Below are 16,753 nucleotides of genomic sequence, written 5' to 3'. Positions count from 1 at the left end.
ATCGGGTGATATTTTAAATGTAAGGTAGTAATGAGAACAATTTGGAAATAATAATACTAAACCACCAAAAAATTTGAAACACCATATACCTATAGGAACCCACGCCTAAGAAGGTAATCACGAAACATAATCTAGATGCTGAAATAGGTAAAAGATATTGTTTAAGAGTAACATTACAAAAATAAAAAACAAGTACAAACTTTAAAATATGAAAATGTTAGGTCGACATTAGGATAGACAAAAAGAACAACTTCCCTTCATCTTTGGACTAATTACTTTTCAAGAGATTTAGCTTGTGTGGGTCGCGTCGTTACTAGTTTGGTACCAATAGTGGCGTTTTTAGTGACAGCCAAAGTGTTTTGCAGCTAACTCGAAATCCAATGCAGGACCGAAATATCAATGCAAGGATGCATTTCATTTGAAGCCTGGTGGAACAGGGAGAGGATGAAATGGAAAAGATCTCAACAAAGGATAAACCTGCTGATATGTTAAATAAGCTAGTCACTAGTGCAAAATTCCAACATCTTTTAGACTTGGTCAGTGATGGAAAGATGAAAGAAGCTCTGCGGTAACAGAGGAACCGATCTTGAGGTCATGAGTTAACCAAGGTGCAGATTTGAAGGGATTTGGTTCACTTATGCTCAATACATGAACCACTATCTAGCATGGGATGTTATGAGCCAGATGGTTCAGGGTGGGAAAAAGAACATTGCCACATAGAATCAAGATTCAAAGGGAGCACCAAGTAACTGCCATACCAGAAAACTCTTGGCTTAGTCTTTAGTATAAATAAGGACAGTGCAACATAGAAGATTGTGAGTACGAGGAATTAATTCTGGTGTATCCAAGGAAAAGGATTGATCAAACTAGAAGCAAGTCTGTGTGAAAGTGTCACTGCTGTAGAAAGGCATTGAGTGAAAAACTCTTGCACTTGAGTAGGATATTCTTCATCTTGGATATAGTGGAATTGATCTCAATATCAAAGTGGATACAGGGCAATTCTTTAAGCCTGGACCACGAAAAATTACTGTGTTTTATTCTTTAGATTATCAACAGTTTGTGCCATCAATCTGTCTTTCTATTCCTTATCCAAATCCAGTCAAAAATTGCTTTCAATACAAAACGTAGATGGTGAAATAGTCCACACATGTAAAAGGGGGAAGCGAATGGAATTTTGCTTACTATCCATTTCTGGTTTCTCCAGATTGACCCTGGAAACACACAACGACCGACCAATCAACAAATGACAATGAACAAATAGTTTGCTTCCTTGAAAGAATGAAAAAGACACTGATTACCGTAGAGAAGACGAACAGTAAGCTTCATCATTTAATTCCCTGATAAAATACTACAAACACCGTTCTTAAAACAGATGAATTAATTAGCTTGTATATTGTGTGGATCGAATATCAATTGAGGGAAGAGAATTGATGAATTCTTTTGATCGATAGATCGAATTTTAAATCTATTTAATTATGTAACTTCAAAATTTTTTTTTTGAGAAATATTTGAAAATTTCATTTTCATTATCATCTTCAGACCATTAGTATATTACTCGTAATATTATTCAAAATCTTATATTCCTTACTAAATAGCAAGACTTTAAAAATTTATATTAGATTATTATTATTATTATTATTATTATTATTATTATTATTATTATTATTATTATTATTATTATTATTATTATTATTATTTGTCTGAAGTAAGCTACAATTAATTTTAGTACAATAGTTCTTGTTTTTATTTGTTACAAAAATGATTTTTAATTAACAAATGAAATGTTTTCTAGTATCGAAAAGTCAAATAAATTAGCGATTTCTCCGATGCCTTGGGTATGGTACCGATCAAGATTCATTTTTTAATGCCGCCAAATAAATTAACAGCAGCAAGCCTGAACAGTCCAAGATTCTGAAGATGGCTATGGCTCTGCGTTCGCCTCTTCGACCATTCATTTCTGTAGGTCTCTTTTCTGCCCGCTTTTACATTTTTCACTGCAGGCTTTATCTTTCTTCGTTATTGGGTGTCTACGCTTTTAACCTACAATTTTTGTGGATGCTAATTCTATCCAAGTTTCAATGCAGTCTCTTGCTAGATATGTTGTGTATCTTTTGTTTTAATGGGTTCGTGTAGCGCAGATACCTTTGAATTCCCTGAAGAAAGAATTTGAAACGGAGTTTTGGTGTAAATTAATGTCTATTCTTGCTCTTGTGAAGGCTGGAATGTTAAATTGGGATATGTATTTGATCATTCCAAAGAATCAGATGGTTTCTAAGACCTTTTACTTTCATTTTTTCATGTCACTTGCTCTTCCTGGTGGTTATTCACGTAGCTTCCACTTGTAGACTAGTACTCATGCCATGTGAGTATAAATGCTAAATTAATCACATTTTAAGATGTATTATGTAGTGATTTGAGTTAGTGCAGTCTGAACTCTGAAGGGAAGGGTTGAAAAATGTTTTTTTTCTTTATTGGCCTCTCTTTCTGTATGATTCTACGAACACAGGTCCTCTTGGTGTTCACGCTTTTATGTGTGAAAATTCCAATAAATGCTTGGTCTTTTGTATTCTGAAACAACTCGAATAGTCAAAGCTAACTGGACATGCAGACAATTAAAGGCGCGAGAGAGTTGCTGGGAACATTGTTTACTGGAAACTCTTCTGGACGAAATTCGGGTAAGTTCCATTTTTTCCCCTTGTCTTTGACCTGTTATTGTTGTAATTAGCTGATTGTCCACTATATGTTCTTCCTATGTGTCAGATACTGTCGGATTGATAAAAGATGGGAAAACATCGTGGAGGTCTATCAGATTCATATCTTCTCGAGCATCTGTCAAACTTGTGCAGACATCTTATCATATATTACCTTCTGGGGCCCAGATGGAAAATAAAGAAATACCTTCAAATTTTCTGAGAGACAAAAAGATGGTCCCTTATTCAGATCCACCTAGAGATCAAGATATAGATCTCTTGTGTCAATTTTTCAACAGAAGGTATGCATGGTGTCCTGCAAAGGACCAAAGAGCTAAAAAAAGTCATTAAAATGGCAATGATTGCTTTCTTAGAGATGCGTGGTTTTTTCTTTTAGCTGAAATTGACCATCATAGGCTCAATGAATTCATAATATTGGTTATAGATGAAATCAGATTGTCTGCGGATATTACATGTTACTAATCTGCTGAGGATCTTGTTTCTCTTGGACTTTGTACCTGCATGTGCGTCACTACACCCTGACCAAACAGTTGAATCTTCAATCCCCAAAGTTTTGTCAAAAGTGCTCCTGGGTTTATGTCCTGCTGCTCCTGCACCAACCATTTTATTTGAAATATGACCTGCCAATGAATGTTTATCTGATCATACAAAGCTGGACCATACCTTCAGCTATCTCTATGCAAATTGAACTATACTTATTTTGTGCTGTTTTTTGCAGTTCGAAGCTTGTTGTCTTGACTGGAGCTGGGATAAGCACGGAGAGTGGAATTCCTGATTATAGAAGGTTGTTTTTGACCTCCTATGGAAGTGTTTACCTGGTTATGCGGTGACATGCTAATAGGTTTTGTGGTCATGACCTTCTTTATTTTCTGTAATAATGTTAAGTATCCGGACTACAGACTCATTATCTGATCATCTGTTGCTGGACTCAATATTACTAATGAAGTTTCCTGGCTGCTAAAAATTACAACTTTTCCATGTTGACTTGAAGATTTCCCTGATATCTGAACATGGCAATCTAGCTTGAAAATTCTAACCAGAAACGAAATTTACAGCTCGGTATTGAATTTGCAAACTACAATATTGGCTCTGTATCTTTATTTTTTAATGATTGTCACTGCTGACTTTGTTTCAGCTTCTAAAACTTAATCAGTCAATCACTTTATCTACTTAAATACCTATTTTCAAGCTCTGGTATTTACCATTTTGCAGTCCAAATGGAGCTTACAGTACTGGATTTCGGCCAATAACTCATCAGGTGATTAGAAAGCATTTGCTGCCTTTTTATATCTTCTCTGTGTTATATTAGATTTCATTTGAGATTTTTGCCCCAGTTCTATAGTCTGGGTGTGTGCTGCATAATTTAAAATGGAGGTGTGAATCCGATGCAATTGTGATCATTTCAAAAAGTTTGCTTTGCTCATAAATTTCGTGCTAGAGGATTTTAAATTTCACTCACCAGTACTGAATACAAGTGTTGGACTGACTCACAGCAATTTTATCAAATTCAAACCAGGATGACTAAAAATCTAGTCATGCATAAATTAGCAATAGCTTTGGGAAATCCAGTTAAATGCATAGGAAAAGTAGCTTATATTTACTTAATTTTGAAGTTAAAGGATGTCGGTGCTTGTCATGTCAATATTTACTTTATCAATCAATTCTGGACAGGACTGCTTCCTGTTCAACTTAATAGTTAAACTTAATACATGTACATCATGGGCATCAATGCAACACTGGCATCTCGACTGCTTAAACTCAATGCTTTAAGGCGTAAAAGATTTGTCTTCTATAGTTCTTGTTAGTTTTGATTTGTTTGCTTACGACACTTTTAAACCGATGCTTTATTGTATGTGCTGTGTGTTTGTCCATATTTTGTGTTGTATGGGTATTTAAGTTCTAGACTCGTACTATCTCAATGAGCAGGAATTTCTCCGTTCCCTTCGCTCCCGGAGGCGGTACTGGGCAAGGAGCTTTGCTGGATGGAGAAGATTTACTGCTGCACAACCAGGGCCAGCGCATGTTGCGTTGGCATCTCTCGAGAAAGCTGGTCGTATAAGTTTTATGATGACTCAAAATGTAGATCGGTATGGTTTGTCATGTGAGGTTTTCTCTTTTAGATTTCCTACAATGACAGCATATCCCTTCTTTTCTCAGGTTGCACCTCTTCTCTTTTAGATTTCCTACAATGACAGCATATCCCTTCTTTTCTCAGGTTGCACCATCGTGCTGGTAACAACCCTCTTGAATTACACGGGACTGTATATATTGTTTCTTGTACAGAATGTGGTTTTTCTATATCCCGAGATTCATTTCAAGATCAAGTGAAGGCTCTTAATCCAAAGGTTTGTCCTTTGGTATAAATGATTATATCTGAATTGGAGTTCTGTTCTCGACTGTAGTTTATCCAAGAATTTACTCTTCAGTTATTATTCGTTCGGATTAGTATAATTGAGGAACTTTCTATTTTTATTTTGAAAATAAATCACTTTCTTTAAATACATCATGCAGCATGTGAAAGGCTACTTCTCATTAAATCTTATGACAAGATTTCTCAAAAAAACAAAAGAAAAGAAATGAATGAAAGAAGAAATCTTGTCGGGACAAACTTATCTGTGACATGTCAAATCTAAGGTTTCAATCAAATTCTTGATTTTTATGAGGTTCTATTGAAGATATTATTTTTATATGTTTGACTCTGATGTATCTGCTTCTGCTATGATCCTACTGGCAGCATGTTGGACAGTATCAGTCTTAGTCCCGATCAGCTCTTACTTTCTTTTACGTTGTCTGTAATTCAACCATCTTTCCTAGATTTCTCCTTCTTACATTTAATAGTTTTCTTTAGGATGACAGTGACCCCTTTATTGCGATTCTGAGGTACGAATGTTTGCTTAGCAGGTCCTCAAATGACTATATGAACTGATAAATGTTCGCTAGTGATATATTTTGTTTTTCTCTAGTGATAATATTTTATTCTCTCTTTGAGCTATATTCTACTTGGAAACACATAGAAGTTGATATATTTTTGTCAGTCTTGTTAATTTTTTTTAAAGCATGGCTTTGCACCATCAAAACACTACACTCGATCATATTTTTTTCTCTCTTTTATGATGTATCATTAAATTCTGAAGGCTTCATTTTTCTTAACAATAAAGACTTGATTCATGGTCACCACTCATGCAAGCTATTAATTTACAAACTTGAGAATCACAAGAACTAGAAATTCCATTCCATATTAGTTGGCTCCTTCCTTTGTGTTACAGAAAAGATCGAAGGTAATCTTTTTAGCCATCATGTCGTGTTTGTTTCTATAGAAATTGAAGCAAAAAACTTAATATGATTACAGTGGGCAGAAGCAATTGAGAGTCTAGATTATGACAGCCGCTCGGATAAGAGCTTTGGAATGAAACAGAGGCCTGATGGAGATATTGAAATAGATGAGAAGTTCTGGGAGGAGGAATATCATATTCCTAGTTGCCATAAATGCAATGGAATACTGAAACCTGATGTAAGCAATTTGCTTTTTCACGTGGTTTTAGCGATCCCAGAAAACCTGGCACCAAGTTTTGAATGGTGTGATTAAGCATTGTTACTTACATAGCTAATATATGTATCCATTTATCTGTGTATGTGCCACTAAAAATAGACAATCGATGGTAATTCATTATACTATTTTAGTTTGTTTAATGTTCTACAGAAATTTTTGTTTATTATTTTGTAACATGCAGTATGACACTGCCAGGTTGTATTTTTTGGCGACAATGTCCCCAAGGGTAGAGCAGATAGAGCAATGGAAGCTGCACAGGAATGTGATGCTTTCCTTGCACTCGGTTCATCTTTGATGACCATGTCTGCTTTCCGGCTGATCAAGTATATTCCATACTAATTTTTACCCACTGTTTATTCTATTAGGATATTATAGAGAAGAACATAAATATTATATTCAGTGAAAAATACAAATATTTGCCCAACAATATTGAAATTTTCCACACGTTTTGAAATCCTGAAATGGGTAAAAGAAAAGGTTGTGCATTACACTTCTCATAAGCGACAGCTTAAGATGTGAAATAGAATATCTCTATAGTTATGGAAGATTACCACTTACATATAATTAAAAATGAATGTACTCTTGATAATAAATAAAAAAATTTACCTTTGATATTGTTAGCTTATACGCCAAGGGCACTGTAGATTGGGCAGTTATCACACTTCTAAGATTTTATATAGAGCTTTGGGCCGTCATGAATTTATAATTTCCATCAGATACGAAATACACTCAGTACTTTTATGTACTCTTGTACAGGGCTGCTCACGAGGCTGGTGCTTCTACGGCAATTGTAAATGTTGGCGTGACTAGAGCTGATGATTTTGTTCCTTTAAAAATTAGTACGCGCCTGGGCGAGGTATAGTTCGTTTAAATCCTCTTGCTGACAGTAACTATATTATAGAATTTTCTGCTTGTCTAAATCAAGCAATGGTGCACTGCAGATATTGCCCAGATTACTTTCAGTTGGATCTCTTAGCATCCCTCAACTCTAGCTCGATGGGGGAAACAGTGTATATCATTACGGTGTTTCTATGGTGAATCATTATCAGATCCGTTATATCATTCTTTAACCGTGATTTTATTCAATCGAGCAAGGCAAATATGCCGGGCACTGCTTAATTTGTGTTTACCACTGTTTATATATATGAAAATAGAATGTTTAGGGTAGTCATGCCTTAATTCACATGAAATACAGTTACTGTATACCGGACATATTAAGATCAAGACGATTTTTGTGGTACATTTATCCTTTCGATTAACTTATGTTTTATCTCTGTTAGATTTCTTTTGCAATTAGCTGTATATGGCTCGAGCTGGTCGGGCAGGGCCGGCTCCAATGGTAGGCAGCCTAGGGCCTCCCTTCGGTGGGTGCTCAATTTTTATTTTTATTTGTCACTCAATATCTTAGTGAGCATCTCAAATCTTTTGCAGAAAATTTAAATTGGTGGTCAAATTTTTATACTATTGCTACACATTTCTTCGCGTAAAAAAAACCTTCTTTATTCTTAAAAAACGTCTCTCTCTTTCTTTGTTAAATTATCCACTCAGGTGAGTTATGTTTATCAAATTGAGCCATTTATATATTGTGTTGTTTTCTATTGAATGCATTTTCTCTTATCCCTTCGTGTATTGCGGTTGGTGTTTTATTTTTAGTTGATTTGGATTTTGGTCTCCAAGATTCTATAATCTTGTAAAATGTTTATTTAGCTCTTGGATTGATATTTTACACAATTCGATTATAATAATTTTTTTCATGTATTAGTATTTAAATTATAATTTTTATTTGTTTTGTTATATGTATTTTGTCACAAAAATCAATTATTTGCGCTTCATTGTTTTGATGATTTTTATGTGTTTCTATTATACATAGCTTCATCTGTTACTCGTGAGCAGACCTACAGGGTTAATTCATGTATATTTAATTATCAGTTCGTATACAACATTTTTATATTTAATAAAAAATATATATAAAATATTCCCTATAAAATTACTCAGGCTTCCAATTTTCTGGACGGCCTGCGGTGGGGCTTGGAGTTAAGGATCTTGCGTGTTAGAGATTAGAGTGAGTCTTATGTGAGATCGTTTTATGGATCTTAATCTGTGAGACGGGTCAACTCTACTAATATTCACCATAAAAAGTAATACTCTTAGTATAAAAAGTAATATTTTTTCATGGATTACCCAAATAAAGATCCGGCTCACAAAATACGACCCGTGAAACTGGTTCACATAAGTTTTTGCCTAGAAATTATATGTCAAACATATGTGGCAACTCACGGTTTTTTTATGAAGCAGTCGTGTCCTCGTTTCTCAACCAGACGGAAGTTTATTTATTACCTCTACTGAAATCTTGTTCTGTAAGCTCGAGCCTAGCACTTTCTTCTTAGATAATGGGAAAATGTATACTAAATTGGTATCTAAAATATCGGAGTTGGTCAAATATTAGATATGATAAGTCTCTTGCAAAGGAGTTCAACATATTTTTATCCGTGACACGAGTTAATTATGTTTATATTTTTAATAATAAGTAATATTTTTGGTATAAATAGTAATATTTTTTAGACAAATAAAAGACATATCTCACAAAATTAATTATTGATAGCGTCTTATCAAAATTGTTGTGTTAGATAATAAACATCACTCGGGACCAACATAATGAAATAAATGGGATTCCTTATTTTAAAGGTCTTGAACGTTGGACCCTTGTGATTTTGATACCATACTGAAACAAATTCCCAGAAACTTTGGTTTATCTAGGGCAACACAATGATCAGTTTTAATTTTTTAACTTAAAGATATTGTAATAAATTCAATAATCTTTGTGTTTTAAAACATAAATACATATGTTAATGTATGGTTACAAAAATGACAAGTATGTTTCATCGTCACTTAAAGTAACCTACCCTTGCTGTTCACAGATTCATAATTTTTGTGGACCTGAAAAGTCGTTAGCAACTATAAAAGTCGGTGTTTGCCAATGCTGGATTTGGTTGGAGTACAGCGAGAGCCACTCATTAACGTAAGAACTGAAATATACCAACATGAAGAGACACTTGATTTCAACCATTTAAATAAATAAATATATATAAAGCAAGCTTCCATTAAAATTTATGCTGCGGCTCTTCTGGAGGGGAGAGGTTTGGGGCATACCCTGAATAACTGCCCTAATTCCCCGTACATTTTTGTCATCGAAGATGACAGGGTGATTGAAACGAGATATAACGGGGAGAAATGAGTGGTCAAATGGGTCCTCCGCCACCCAGACGCAGCAGTACGATTCAAAGACGCAATTCATCCACCGTGAGGAAGTCGTCGGCTTCAACTTCCGATAACGGCGCCGCCGCCGCCGCTAATGGGTTTCACGCCAAGCCTACTTCCCCTACTCAATCGTAAGCTTCCCTGATTTATTTTATCGTGTAAAATTTCTTGTTATTAAATAATTTTTTTTGTATCGTATTTAAGAATTAAGCTCAACTTTGGAATGATGGGGCTTGGGAGAAAAAGATTAAATCTTGAAGCTGAAATATTCTGAGTCCGGAACTCGAACAACCTCTATCACTTGTGGGACTGCTAGCGTCCGCGGTGTTAAGAGGAATTTAGCTTGTTACGTGGATCCTTAGAGGCAGAAAATTTAAATGCACATGTGGGTTTGGAATTTATGATATAGATAATCTGGGATCGGTCAGATGTGTATTGAGAGTGATATATATGGAAATTAACATGGTCTTTTGGTAAATAGCTAGTATTGATATATTTACGATGTTCCATGTCCCACCATGGCCTCATATGAGTTATGAAGTGACTAATAAGTTTGATTTTGACAATATCCCCAATGTAGAGAGCAATGTTTTTCGATTTGGGCTCTCTCTTTGGCTTATGGCCTTAAGTCCTAACATTATTACACTCATTCAGAAAGTTGACTTAGCAGAAGGCTCGGCAACCTGTGAAAAGACTACCTTTGTGCAACTGTTTGTAGTATTGTCCGTGTCTACATTTCCTTCACTGTAAAATGTGGAGTGCCTATTAGGTTTGAGGGGTTCTTTTCTTCCACAGTTCCACCTAAAAGGCTGGCTTTTTGGGTTTGGACTTTCTTTTAGACTTATGGCCTAAATCCCAATATCGGTGCTCTTGTCAAGAGAGTCAATATAGTGGAAAGGGGGACCAGGTGAGTGTCGATAATGTTACGTGTCCCGTTTTGGCTCTACAACAATTGTGGAATGACTAATAAGCATGAAGAGATCTCACCTATAATGGTAGTTGTCGGGGGTTAGGCTTGCTCCTTGCACTCATATTCTGTCATTATCTATGTAGATTGTTTCAGTTTCTCATCTGGTTTTTTTTAGTATTTTGTTGCATTAAATTGTCATCCATGTATCATCTGTAAGTGAAAAGTTTTAACCAGCCAGTGGCCATCTTATTATATTTTTAACATGGTATTGGTGCATTTTTTCCCAGTGCAGTGTATCAAGGGAGACAATTTAGGTTTAAATATAAAGTTGTTTCCCGCTTCCCCCCAACCACCCCCCGTCTTTTACTTGTATGTTTGAATGTATATTTTGACTCCATCTTTTGTACCACTCCCTGTCTATGCACTGTGCTGGCATCATATCTGTTGATTGTATATGTAGCTCTGTTGTTGGGGAAAGGACGGTGAAGAAACTAAGGCTATCAAAGGCACTTACAATTCCTGAAGGGACCACTGTGTCAGATGCCTGTAGGAGGATGGCAGCCCGGCGTGTTGATGCTGTCTTGCTAACTGATGCTAATGCTCTGCTTTCTGGAATTGTAACTGATAAGGTATTCATGTAGGTGTGTAACTAGCAATCGATCCATGATTACAGTGAATGTGTTTGGTTTGCTTGTGTTGTTTTTGAATATTTAAATTATTTTTTCCTGAAGGAGATGGAAGAAGGTGCATTATAAGGCAATGTTTCTGAATAGGCATATTGCAGTGATCACCTTATCTGTCATGGAACTAATGATCTCCAATTCTATTAAGATCTAACACATAACTTTATCGTCTAGGATTTTTTTATACTAACTATGGTCTTGTATGAATAGGACATTGCAACCAGAGTAATAGCTGAGGAGTTGAGGCCAGAGCAAACAATAATTTCGAAAGTGATGACAAGAAATCCAATATTTGTGAATTCAGATTCATTGGCTATTGAGGCTCTTCAGAAGATGGTTCAAGGTTGCTTCTTCTGAGTCGTTTTTTCCTTATCGCAATGCTTACTGCACAAGCCTTTTGAATTTGGTTGATTGTAAGAAAGTGAATTTGAAATAATATACATGTAGATTGATCACCAGATAAAAAACAAGCTTTTTAAACATGTGGCAATGGTTCTGCTCCTTGAACTTGGGTGGTTGCCTTGCTTTATGACCTCAAACGTTGCTGATACCTGTGTCATCATTTTTTAAATATTTTAATTACCTAGGTTATAATTTTCTTTGAAATGTCAATTCTAAGTATATATTATGCTACCACTCTGCTTCCATTTTTTTCCAACAAGATATGCCTAAAAAATTACTCTTAGCCTAATAATTCATCAGCTTAGGTTTTATGTTTCAGTTAAGTTGCTCCACCAATCTGTTTTGAAACATGCACATTTTACTTATGAGTACAGTGTCAACTTTTCCTGCTTTCCTTTTACCTACAATAGGTAAATTCCGGCACCTCCCTGTTGTTGAGAATGGAGAAGTTATAGCTCTTTTAGATATCACAAAATGTCTTTATGATGCCATATCGAGAATGGAGAAGGCCGCAGAGCAGGGAAGTGCCATGGCAGCAGCAGTTGAAGGAGTTGAACGTCAGTTCAGGAGCAATTTCTCGGGTCAGTTGGTATTTCTGTGGCTATTGTTTGTAAAATAATGGTTCTCGACAAGGAATATTTTCTATAAAAATTTATAAAAGGCTTGTTTGTCAGCTAATTCAAATTCCACTATAGTTGTTTTTTTGTTTAATTTGGTTTTCTTCTGTATTGCAGCACCATCAGCTTTTGTAGAAACTCTCAGGGAACGCATTTTCAAACCTTCTTTATCAGCTATCATTTCCGATAATTCTAGGTAAAACGGAACTTGCTAGCCTATTCCTTTAGATGGAAATTGTCTTATTGGCTCTGCATTTAAACTTACTCTGTAATTTATCACAAATTCAGGGTTGCAGTAATATCTCCTTCAGATCCTGTTTATGTTGCTGCTAAAAAGATGCGTGAATTACGAGTCAATTCGGTGGTTGTCATGACAGGAAATAAGATTCAGGGGATATTAACGTATGACTTTTGTCCAGAATATCTTTCTTTTACTTTGTTATATATTCATGTAGCGGAGTCTGAATTGATCTGTGCTTTTTATCCTTGCTCATGGTTATTATTTTGATATTGTTGCAGTTCAAAGGATATACTCATGCGAGTTGTGGCCCAAAATCTCTCTCCCGAGCTGACTTTAGTGGAAAAGGTTTGGAGCTGCTTCTTTCTTGTTCCAGTTTCATAATAGTGTTGTGTTCTCTTATTGCATCATCAATCACGTGACTTACATGATATGATCAGATTATCATGTCTTGTAAAGACAGTTATCATGAGATCCTTTTTGCTCCCTAGTTGTTATGATAGTATTGACGTAGTAAACTCAAATTTCTGCAAGTGTTCTCACAAGTTTTCCCATTTTTTGCTAGGTGTCTTGTTTGCTGCCTTTATGACCTTTTCCACCATCTTTTGTTCTTGTTTGAACTTTGAAATGTCCTTTCTCAATAGTTTCCCAGCCCCCAGGCACGTGATAAACAATCTTTTTTCTGAGAGAATTGTTGCATCCCTTTCTGCTTGATCTGGTTGTTGACCATAGATCAGACTTCAGCCAGTTGATTTTTTTGTTTTAGGCTTTTGGCTGTGCTGTATTTTGTGGTGAAAAACACTTATGTAATGTATAAACTAAAAATTGAATGACCTAGTGGACTGCGTTACCGAAATTTTACTCCACGGTTGTTTGGATGAAGATGTTGCTTTATCTTTTTCCAATGCTACTTCTCTTTGTCAAGGTAATGACACAGAATCCTGAATGTGTAACACTGGAGACAACAATCCTTGAAGCATTGCATATAATGCATGATGGGAAATTTTTACATTTACCTGTTCTGGAAAAAGGTGAGTGTATTTCCATCCTTCTGTATTTTAAGCAAAAAGATTTGATTTCAGGCTTTAAGTTTTTAATACATTTTATATTATTTGGGAGAGCAGACGGAGGTATTGCTGCCTGCATGGATGTTTTGCAGATAACTCAGGCAGCAATTTCTATGGTAAAATTCTTTTGCCCTTTGAGTGTTGTTTTCAGGCCGGTGCATAATGTATTGATTATTACCTTTTGACATTTTTTTCTTGTCACCAAAATTCCGAGTTTTCACCTTCATGTTTGGTATATTTGTGGAATTTAACAGTGTTCATTATGTTTAGTTAGAACAATTTAAATTTTTTATTGCCTAATGTTCCCAACTTCGTGTCTTCTATTTCTTACATGCGATCTTTATTTTTTTTTCAAGGGATACCATCTTTTTTCGAGTTTTGGTAACTTGAGTGAATTCTTCCAGGTGTGGAAGTTGATGGCCATGTTATCTATCACAAGTATAAAGAGTTGATGATATTATTACCTTGTTTTTAGTTCTTTGAATATTAATGGCAATTTTTTTTTACGTAAGACTGTCTGATCTTGCATAAAATAACTTTAGTCAGCTCTCTTACCAATTTCTTTTGCTTATATCTAACTTTTTACAGGATCTTGTATTTATTTACTCTGCCTTTTGCTTTAAAGAGTAATTATGATGTAGAAGTAGAGATTTTTTGTGAATGTGAGTGCATATTCTTTTACTGAGGCATTTCTGACGGGTCAAAAGTTTTTGAAATATGCATTTATTTATATGAACAAGAATCAACATTTAATAAAATGGGAACGAAATGGAATTAAAGTGAACATGGTAGTGATGATTTTCCTCGGAAAGTTTAGAGAATTGAGAAGGTTAAATATTCTTTGAAGGTTGAAAGTAGCTCTGATGTCGCCAATGATGTAGCAAATACAGTGATGCAAAAGTTCTGGGATTCAGCACTAAATCTAGAACCTCCAGATGATTATGACACTCATAGGTTTTCCTTCACCTTTTCTATTCAGAACATAACTATTTAACTAAATGATCTATAGATATGACAGCTGTCCTTGCATGCTTTGCTGTACAGTGAGATGTCAATGTCCCAATATATGCCATCAGAAGGAACAGAAAATACAAAGTCTACATACCCACCTCTGGGTCTTGGGAATTCATTTTCTTTCAAATTTGAGGACCATGAACGACGCGTGCATCGATTTAATTTTGGTGAGTTCAGACTTTATTGGTGGCAGGCGTTAGATGAAACTGAACACCTCTTGATTCTTACTCTGACATATGATTGTATATCTTTTATTTGGTATTGTATTTATTGTTGCCCATTTCCTGTATAAACACAAAATTGTTTTTCAAAATCAGTTTTTAAGCAGCAGCATCAAGCGTTGGTTGGGCATTTAGTTTTTGGTTTTGTGAAACTAATGAAGAAGAAAATGAAGAAAAATATATATAACATGTCAAAGTATCTGTGCAACAAGAACTCACATTGTGCTCTATGAGAATGTTGATGGGGTTTATATGCATGGCTGTTGCCAATTTTTAGTTGTATTAGTCAGTGAGCTCGAATTTTTGGTTGACTCAAGTCTTTTTGTTATCAAGCTTAATGACCATAGTCATCCCTTTTGATGTTCCATGTTCCGATTCCTCCCATTCAGGCTTTGAGAATTTATCTGAGCTTGTTTCTGCTGTTATGCAAAGGGTGGGTGCATCAAACGATCAGATTTGCCTTCAACTTTTGGTGAGTAAAAAGAACATAGAATAATTTTGGTAAATTTTGCCATCAAACTATTTAAAACCTTTTAACTTCTTTTCCTAATTCTGTTTTAGTATGAAGATGATGAAGGAGATAAAGTCCTGCTCACGACAGACTCGGATCTTGTCAGTGCTGTTAGCCATGCAAGATCAGTGGGACTAAAGGTGTGAGAATGATTTTTTTACGAACCACATCTTACAAGGACATTCACTCTCTCTTCTTGATGGAGGAAAAGATTTAGAACATCTGCATAGTAAGAATCTTGTAGCTTTTGGTGGTTCTAATGCCAGTCTGTTCTACACAGCCACTACACGTCCCTGCTACTTCTGATGGTGGTTTTAGAATCTTTAACAGAGCCACGGCACTAAAAAAAATCTGTCTTTTCATTCTTCCAATGCTGACACATTTAGATCTCAGAGTATGCAGCAACCTCATTCTTATAACCGAATCTCTTGTGGCCTCAAATTATTTGTTCAAAGTCTGATTCTTAAGTTATAATCCACTTTCTTGAGAAGAAATAGCTTTCTTATCTTCTATATTCTACAAATCAACGCAAGTATAAATGGTCATCAACAAAATTATTGTGATGTCCAAGTTTTTCATGAATCACTTTTTATCTATCATGTGCTTTTGATATCTACTTCTTAGCATCATAAAATGCACAATTATATAATTTTGCATCCAAGAAGCATGCTTCTTCTTCTGAATCATACTCATTTTAGTTTATATAGTTTATGATGTATGATAAACACAATCTGATATAAAAAGATAAGGAGCTTAGAATGTGGTCAGTGGCATATATACTGAAGGCTTATAATTGACCACATTTTTGTATGTTGCACTTGCTTCGCCTGCTAGCGGCTGGTAAAGCTTGGCAAATTGCACCTGTATTCATTGTTATTATGTTTCCTAGCTTCCAGTGGGCTTATATTAATTTCTGATAATTTTGGCTGTATTTATGTCAGCGTTTATATCTCGCGTCTTTTTTTGTCAACCAGGTTTTGAGATTACATTTGGATTACTGTGATGCCAGTCAAGTAACGAGCAAGCTGTCATCTGAATCAGAAACTGCACGGAGAGGTAGATTGATCCCTCTCCGCACTGGGATATTTGCAGGGGCAGTGGTTTTATCTTGCATAGGGGTTTTGGTCTACCTGAAACGTACTAAGATATGATGTCATGGAAGGGATGACTCAGTCGTAGGGGATGATATGCAAAGCCATTATATGGAACTATACGATGGATTACGCAAATTTAGTATTATTTGTGAAGGTTTTAGTTACAACTTACACGGCAGGGTGTCAAGAGAAGGGCAAAAGAGAGGGCGGAAATGGTAAAAAGGAACAACTTACAAGCGATCGTTTTTGTGTTCTTACATACGTAAGAAATACCATTAAAAGTCCAGGTGTTCTGGTCTATGTATTGGCTGCTGCGTATGGGTGCATTCGAGATGCTTCATCTCATGTTTTATTAAATATATATACATGAGCAATACGCCTTGAAGGAAAATTTAAAGATGATTTTGTATATATCTACTTGTACCAAGGAAGATATTCAATATATACGTATCGAGTTGGTGCAAATAAACAGATCAG

General features: G+C 35.4%; 2 protein-coding genes and 1 long non-coding RNA gene across 7 annotated transcripts; 2 read left to right on the top strand and 1 right to left on the bottom strand.

The window, feature by feature from the left end:
- Positions 1 to 1,801: 1,801 nt before the first annotated feature.
- On the top strand, positions 1,802 to 7,518 carry LOC140826400 (NAD-dependent protein deacylase SRT2). 4 transcript variants are annotated; one of them, XM_073188669.1, is made up of 11 exons: positions 1,802 to 1,959; positions 2,609 to 2,675; positions 2,761 to 2,992; positions 3,430 to 3,495; positions 3,924 to 3,969; positions 4,638 to 4,798; positions 4,927 to 5,056; positions 6,061 to 6,222; positions 6,457 to 6,584; positions 7,018 to 7,117; positions 7,203 to 7,518. In XM_073188669.1, the coding sequence occupies exons 1-11, from the start codon at positions 1,918 to 1,920 to the stop codon at positions 7,251 to 7,253; spliced, it is 1,185 nt and encodes a 394-aa protein (XP_073044770.1). In that variant the 5' UTR covers positions 1,802 to 1,917; the 3' UTR covers positions 7,254 to 7,518. The 4 variants fall into 4 exon arrangements, with proteins under 4 accessions (XP_073044770.1, XP_073044774.1, XP_073044773.1 ...); XM_073188673.1 differs by having other exon boundaries at positions 1,840 to 1,963; positions 7,203 to 7,516; XM_073188672.1 differs by having other exon boundaries at positions 1,854 to 1,959; positions 2,587 to 2,675.
- On the bottom strand, positions 4,768 to 5,020 carry LOC140826401 (uncharacterized). Its single transcript, XR_012116814.1, has 2 exons — positions 4,934 to 5,020; positions 4,768 to 4,875 (listed from the first exon to the last, which is right to left on the bottom strand). It is a non-coding gene; the product is annotated as an uncharacterized lncRNA (long non-coding RNA).
- Positions 7,519 to 9,306: 1,788 nt separating the features above from the next.
- LOC140826399 (CBS domain-containing protein CBSCBSPB3-like) lies at positions 9,307 to 16,752 on the top strand. 2 transcript variants are annotated; one of them, XR_012116813.1, is made up of 14 exons: positions 9,307 to 9,650; positions 10,890 to 11,058; positions 11,323 to 11,455; positions 11,925 to 12,095; positions 12,249 to 12,327; positions 12,420 to 12,533; positions 12,651 to 12,717; positions 13,295 to 13,400; positions 13,494 to 13,552; positions 14,284 to 14,390; positions 14,481 to 14,617; positions 15,061 to 15,143; positions 15,233 to 15,411; positions 16,157 to 16,752. XR_012116813.1 is itself a non-coding variant. In XM_073188668.1 (14 exons), exons 1-14 carry the CDS (start codon positions 9,493 to 9,495, stop codon positions 16,331 to 16,333), a joined length of 1,650 nt encoding a protein of 549 aa, XP_073044769.1. In that variant the 5' UTR covers positions 9,311 to 9,492; the 3' UTR covers positions 16,334 to 16,752. The 2 variants fall into 2 exon arrangements, 1 of the variants encoding a protein (XP_073044769.1); XM_073188668.1 differs by having other exon boundaries at positions 9,311 to 9,650; positions 15,233 to 15,322.
- The last annotated feature ends 1 nt before the right edge of the window (position 16,753 follows it).

The sequence above is a fragment of the Primulina eburnea genome, chromosome 3 (genome assembly GCF_022965805.1).
Source record: "Primulina eburnea isolate SZY01 chromosome 3, ASM2296580v1, whole genome shotgun sequence".
Classification (NCBI taxonomy): domain Eukaryota; kingdom Viridiplantae; phylum Streptophyta; class Magnoliopsida; order Lamiales; family Gesneriaceae; genus Primulina; species Primulina eburnea.
This window is presented reverse-complemented; position numbering and strand designations above follow the sequence as displayed.

What these genes read in the sequence shown, in the direction of transcription:
- LOC140826400 (XM_073188669.1), top strand. Translation starts at nt 1,918, where the DNA reads ATGGCTATGGCTCTGCGTTCGCCTCTTCGACCATTCATTTCT. An exon ending in CTCTTCGACCATTCATTTCT is followed by an intron (nt 1,960 to 2,608) that starts GTAGGTCTCTTT and finishes CTGGACATGCAG; the next exon opens with ACAATTAAAGGCGCGAGAGA. An exon ending in TCTGCTTTCCGGCTGATCAA is followed by an intron (nt 6,585 to 7,017) that starts GTATATTCCATA and finishes ACTCTTGTACAG; the next exon opens with GGCTGCTCACGAGGCTGGTG.
- LOC140826399 (XM_073188668.1), top strand. Translation starts at nt 9,493, where the DNA reads ATGAGTGGTCAAATGGGTCCTCCGCCACCCAGACGCAGCAGTACGATT. An exon ending in ATCATTTCCGATAATTCTAG is followed by an intron (nt 12,328 to 12,419) that starts GTAAAACGGAAC and finishes TCACAAATTCAG; the next exon opens with GGTTGCAGTAATATCTCCTT. An exon ending in CAAGATCAGTGGGACTAAAG is followed by an intron (nt 15,323 to 16,156) that starts GTGTGAGAATGA and finishes TTTGTCAACCAG; the next exon opens with GTTTTGAGATTACATTTGGA.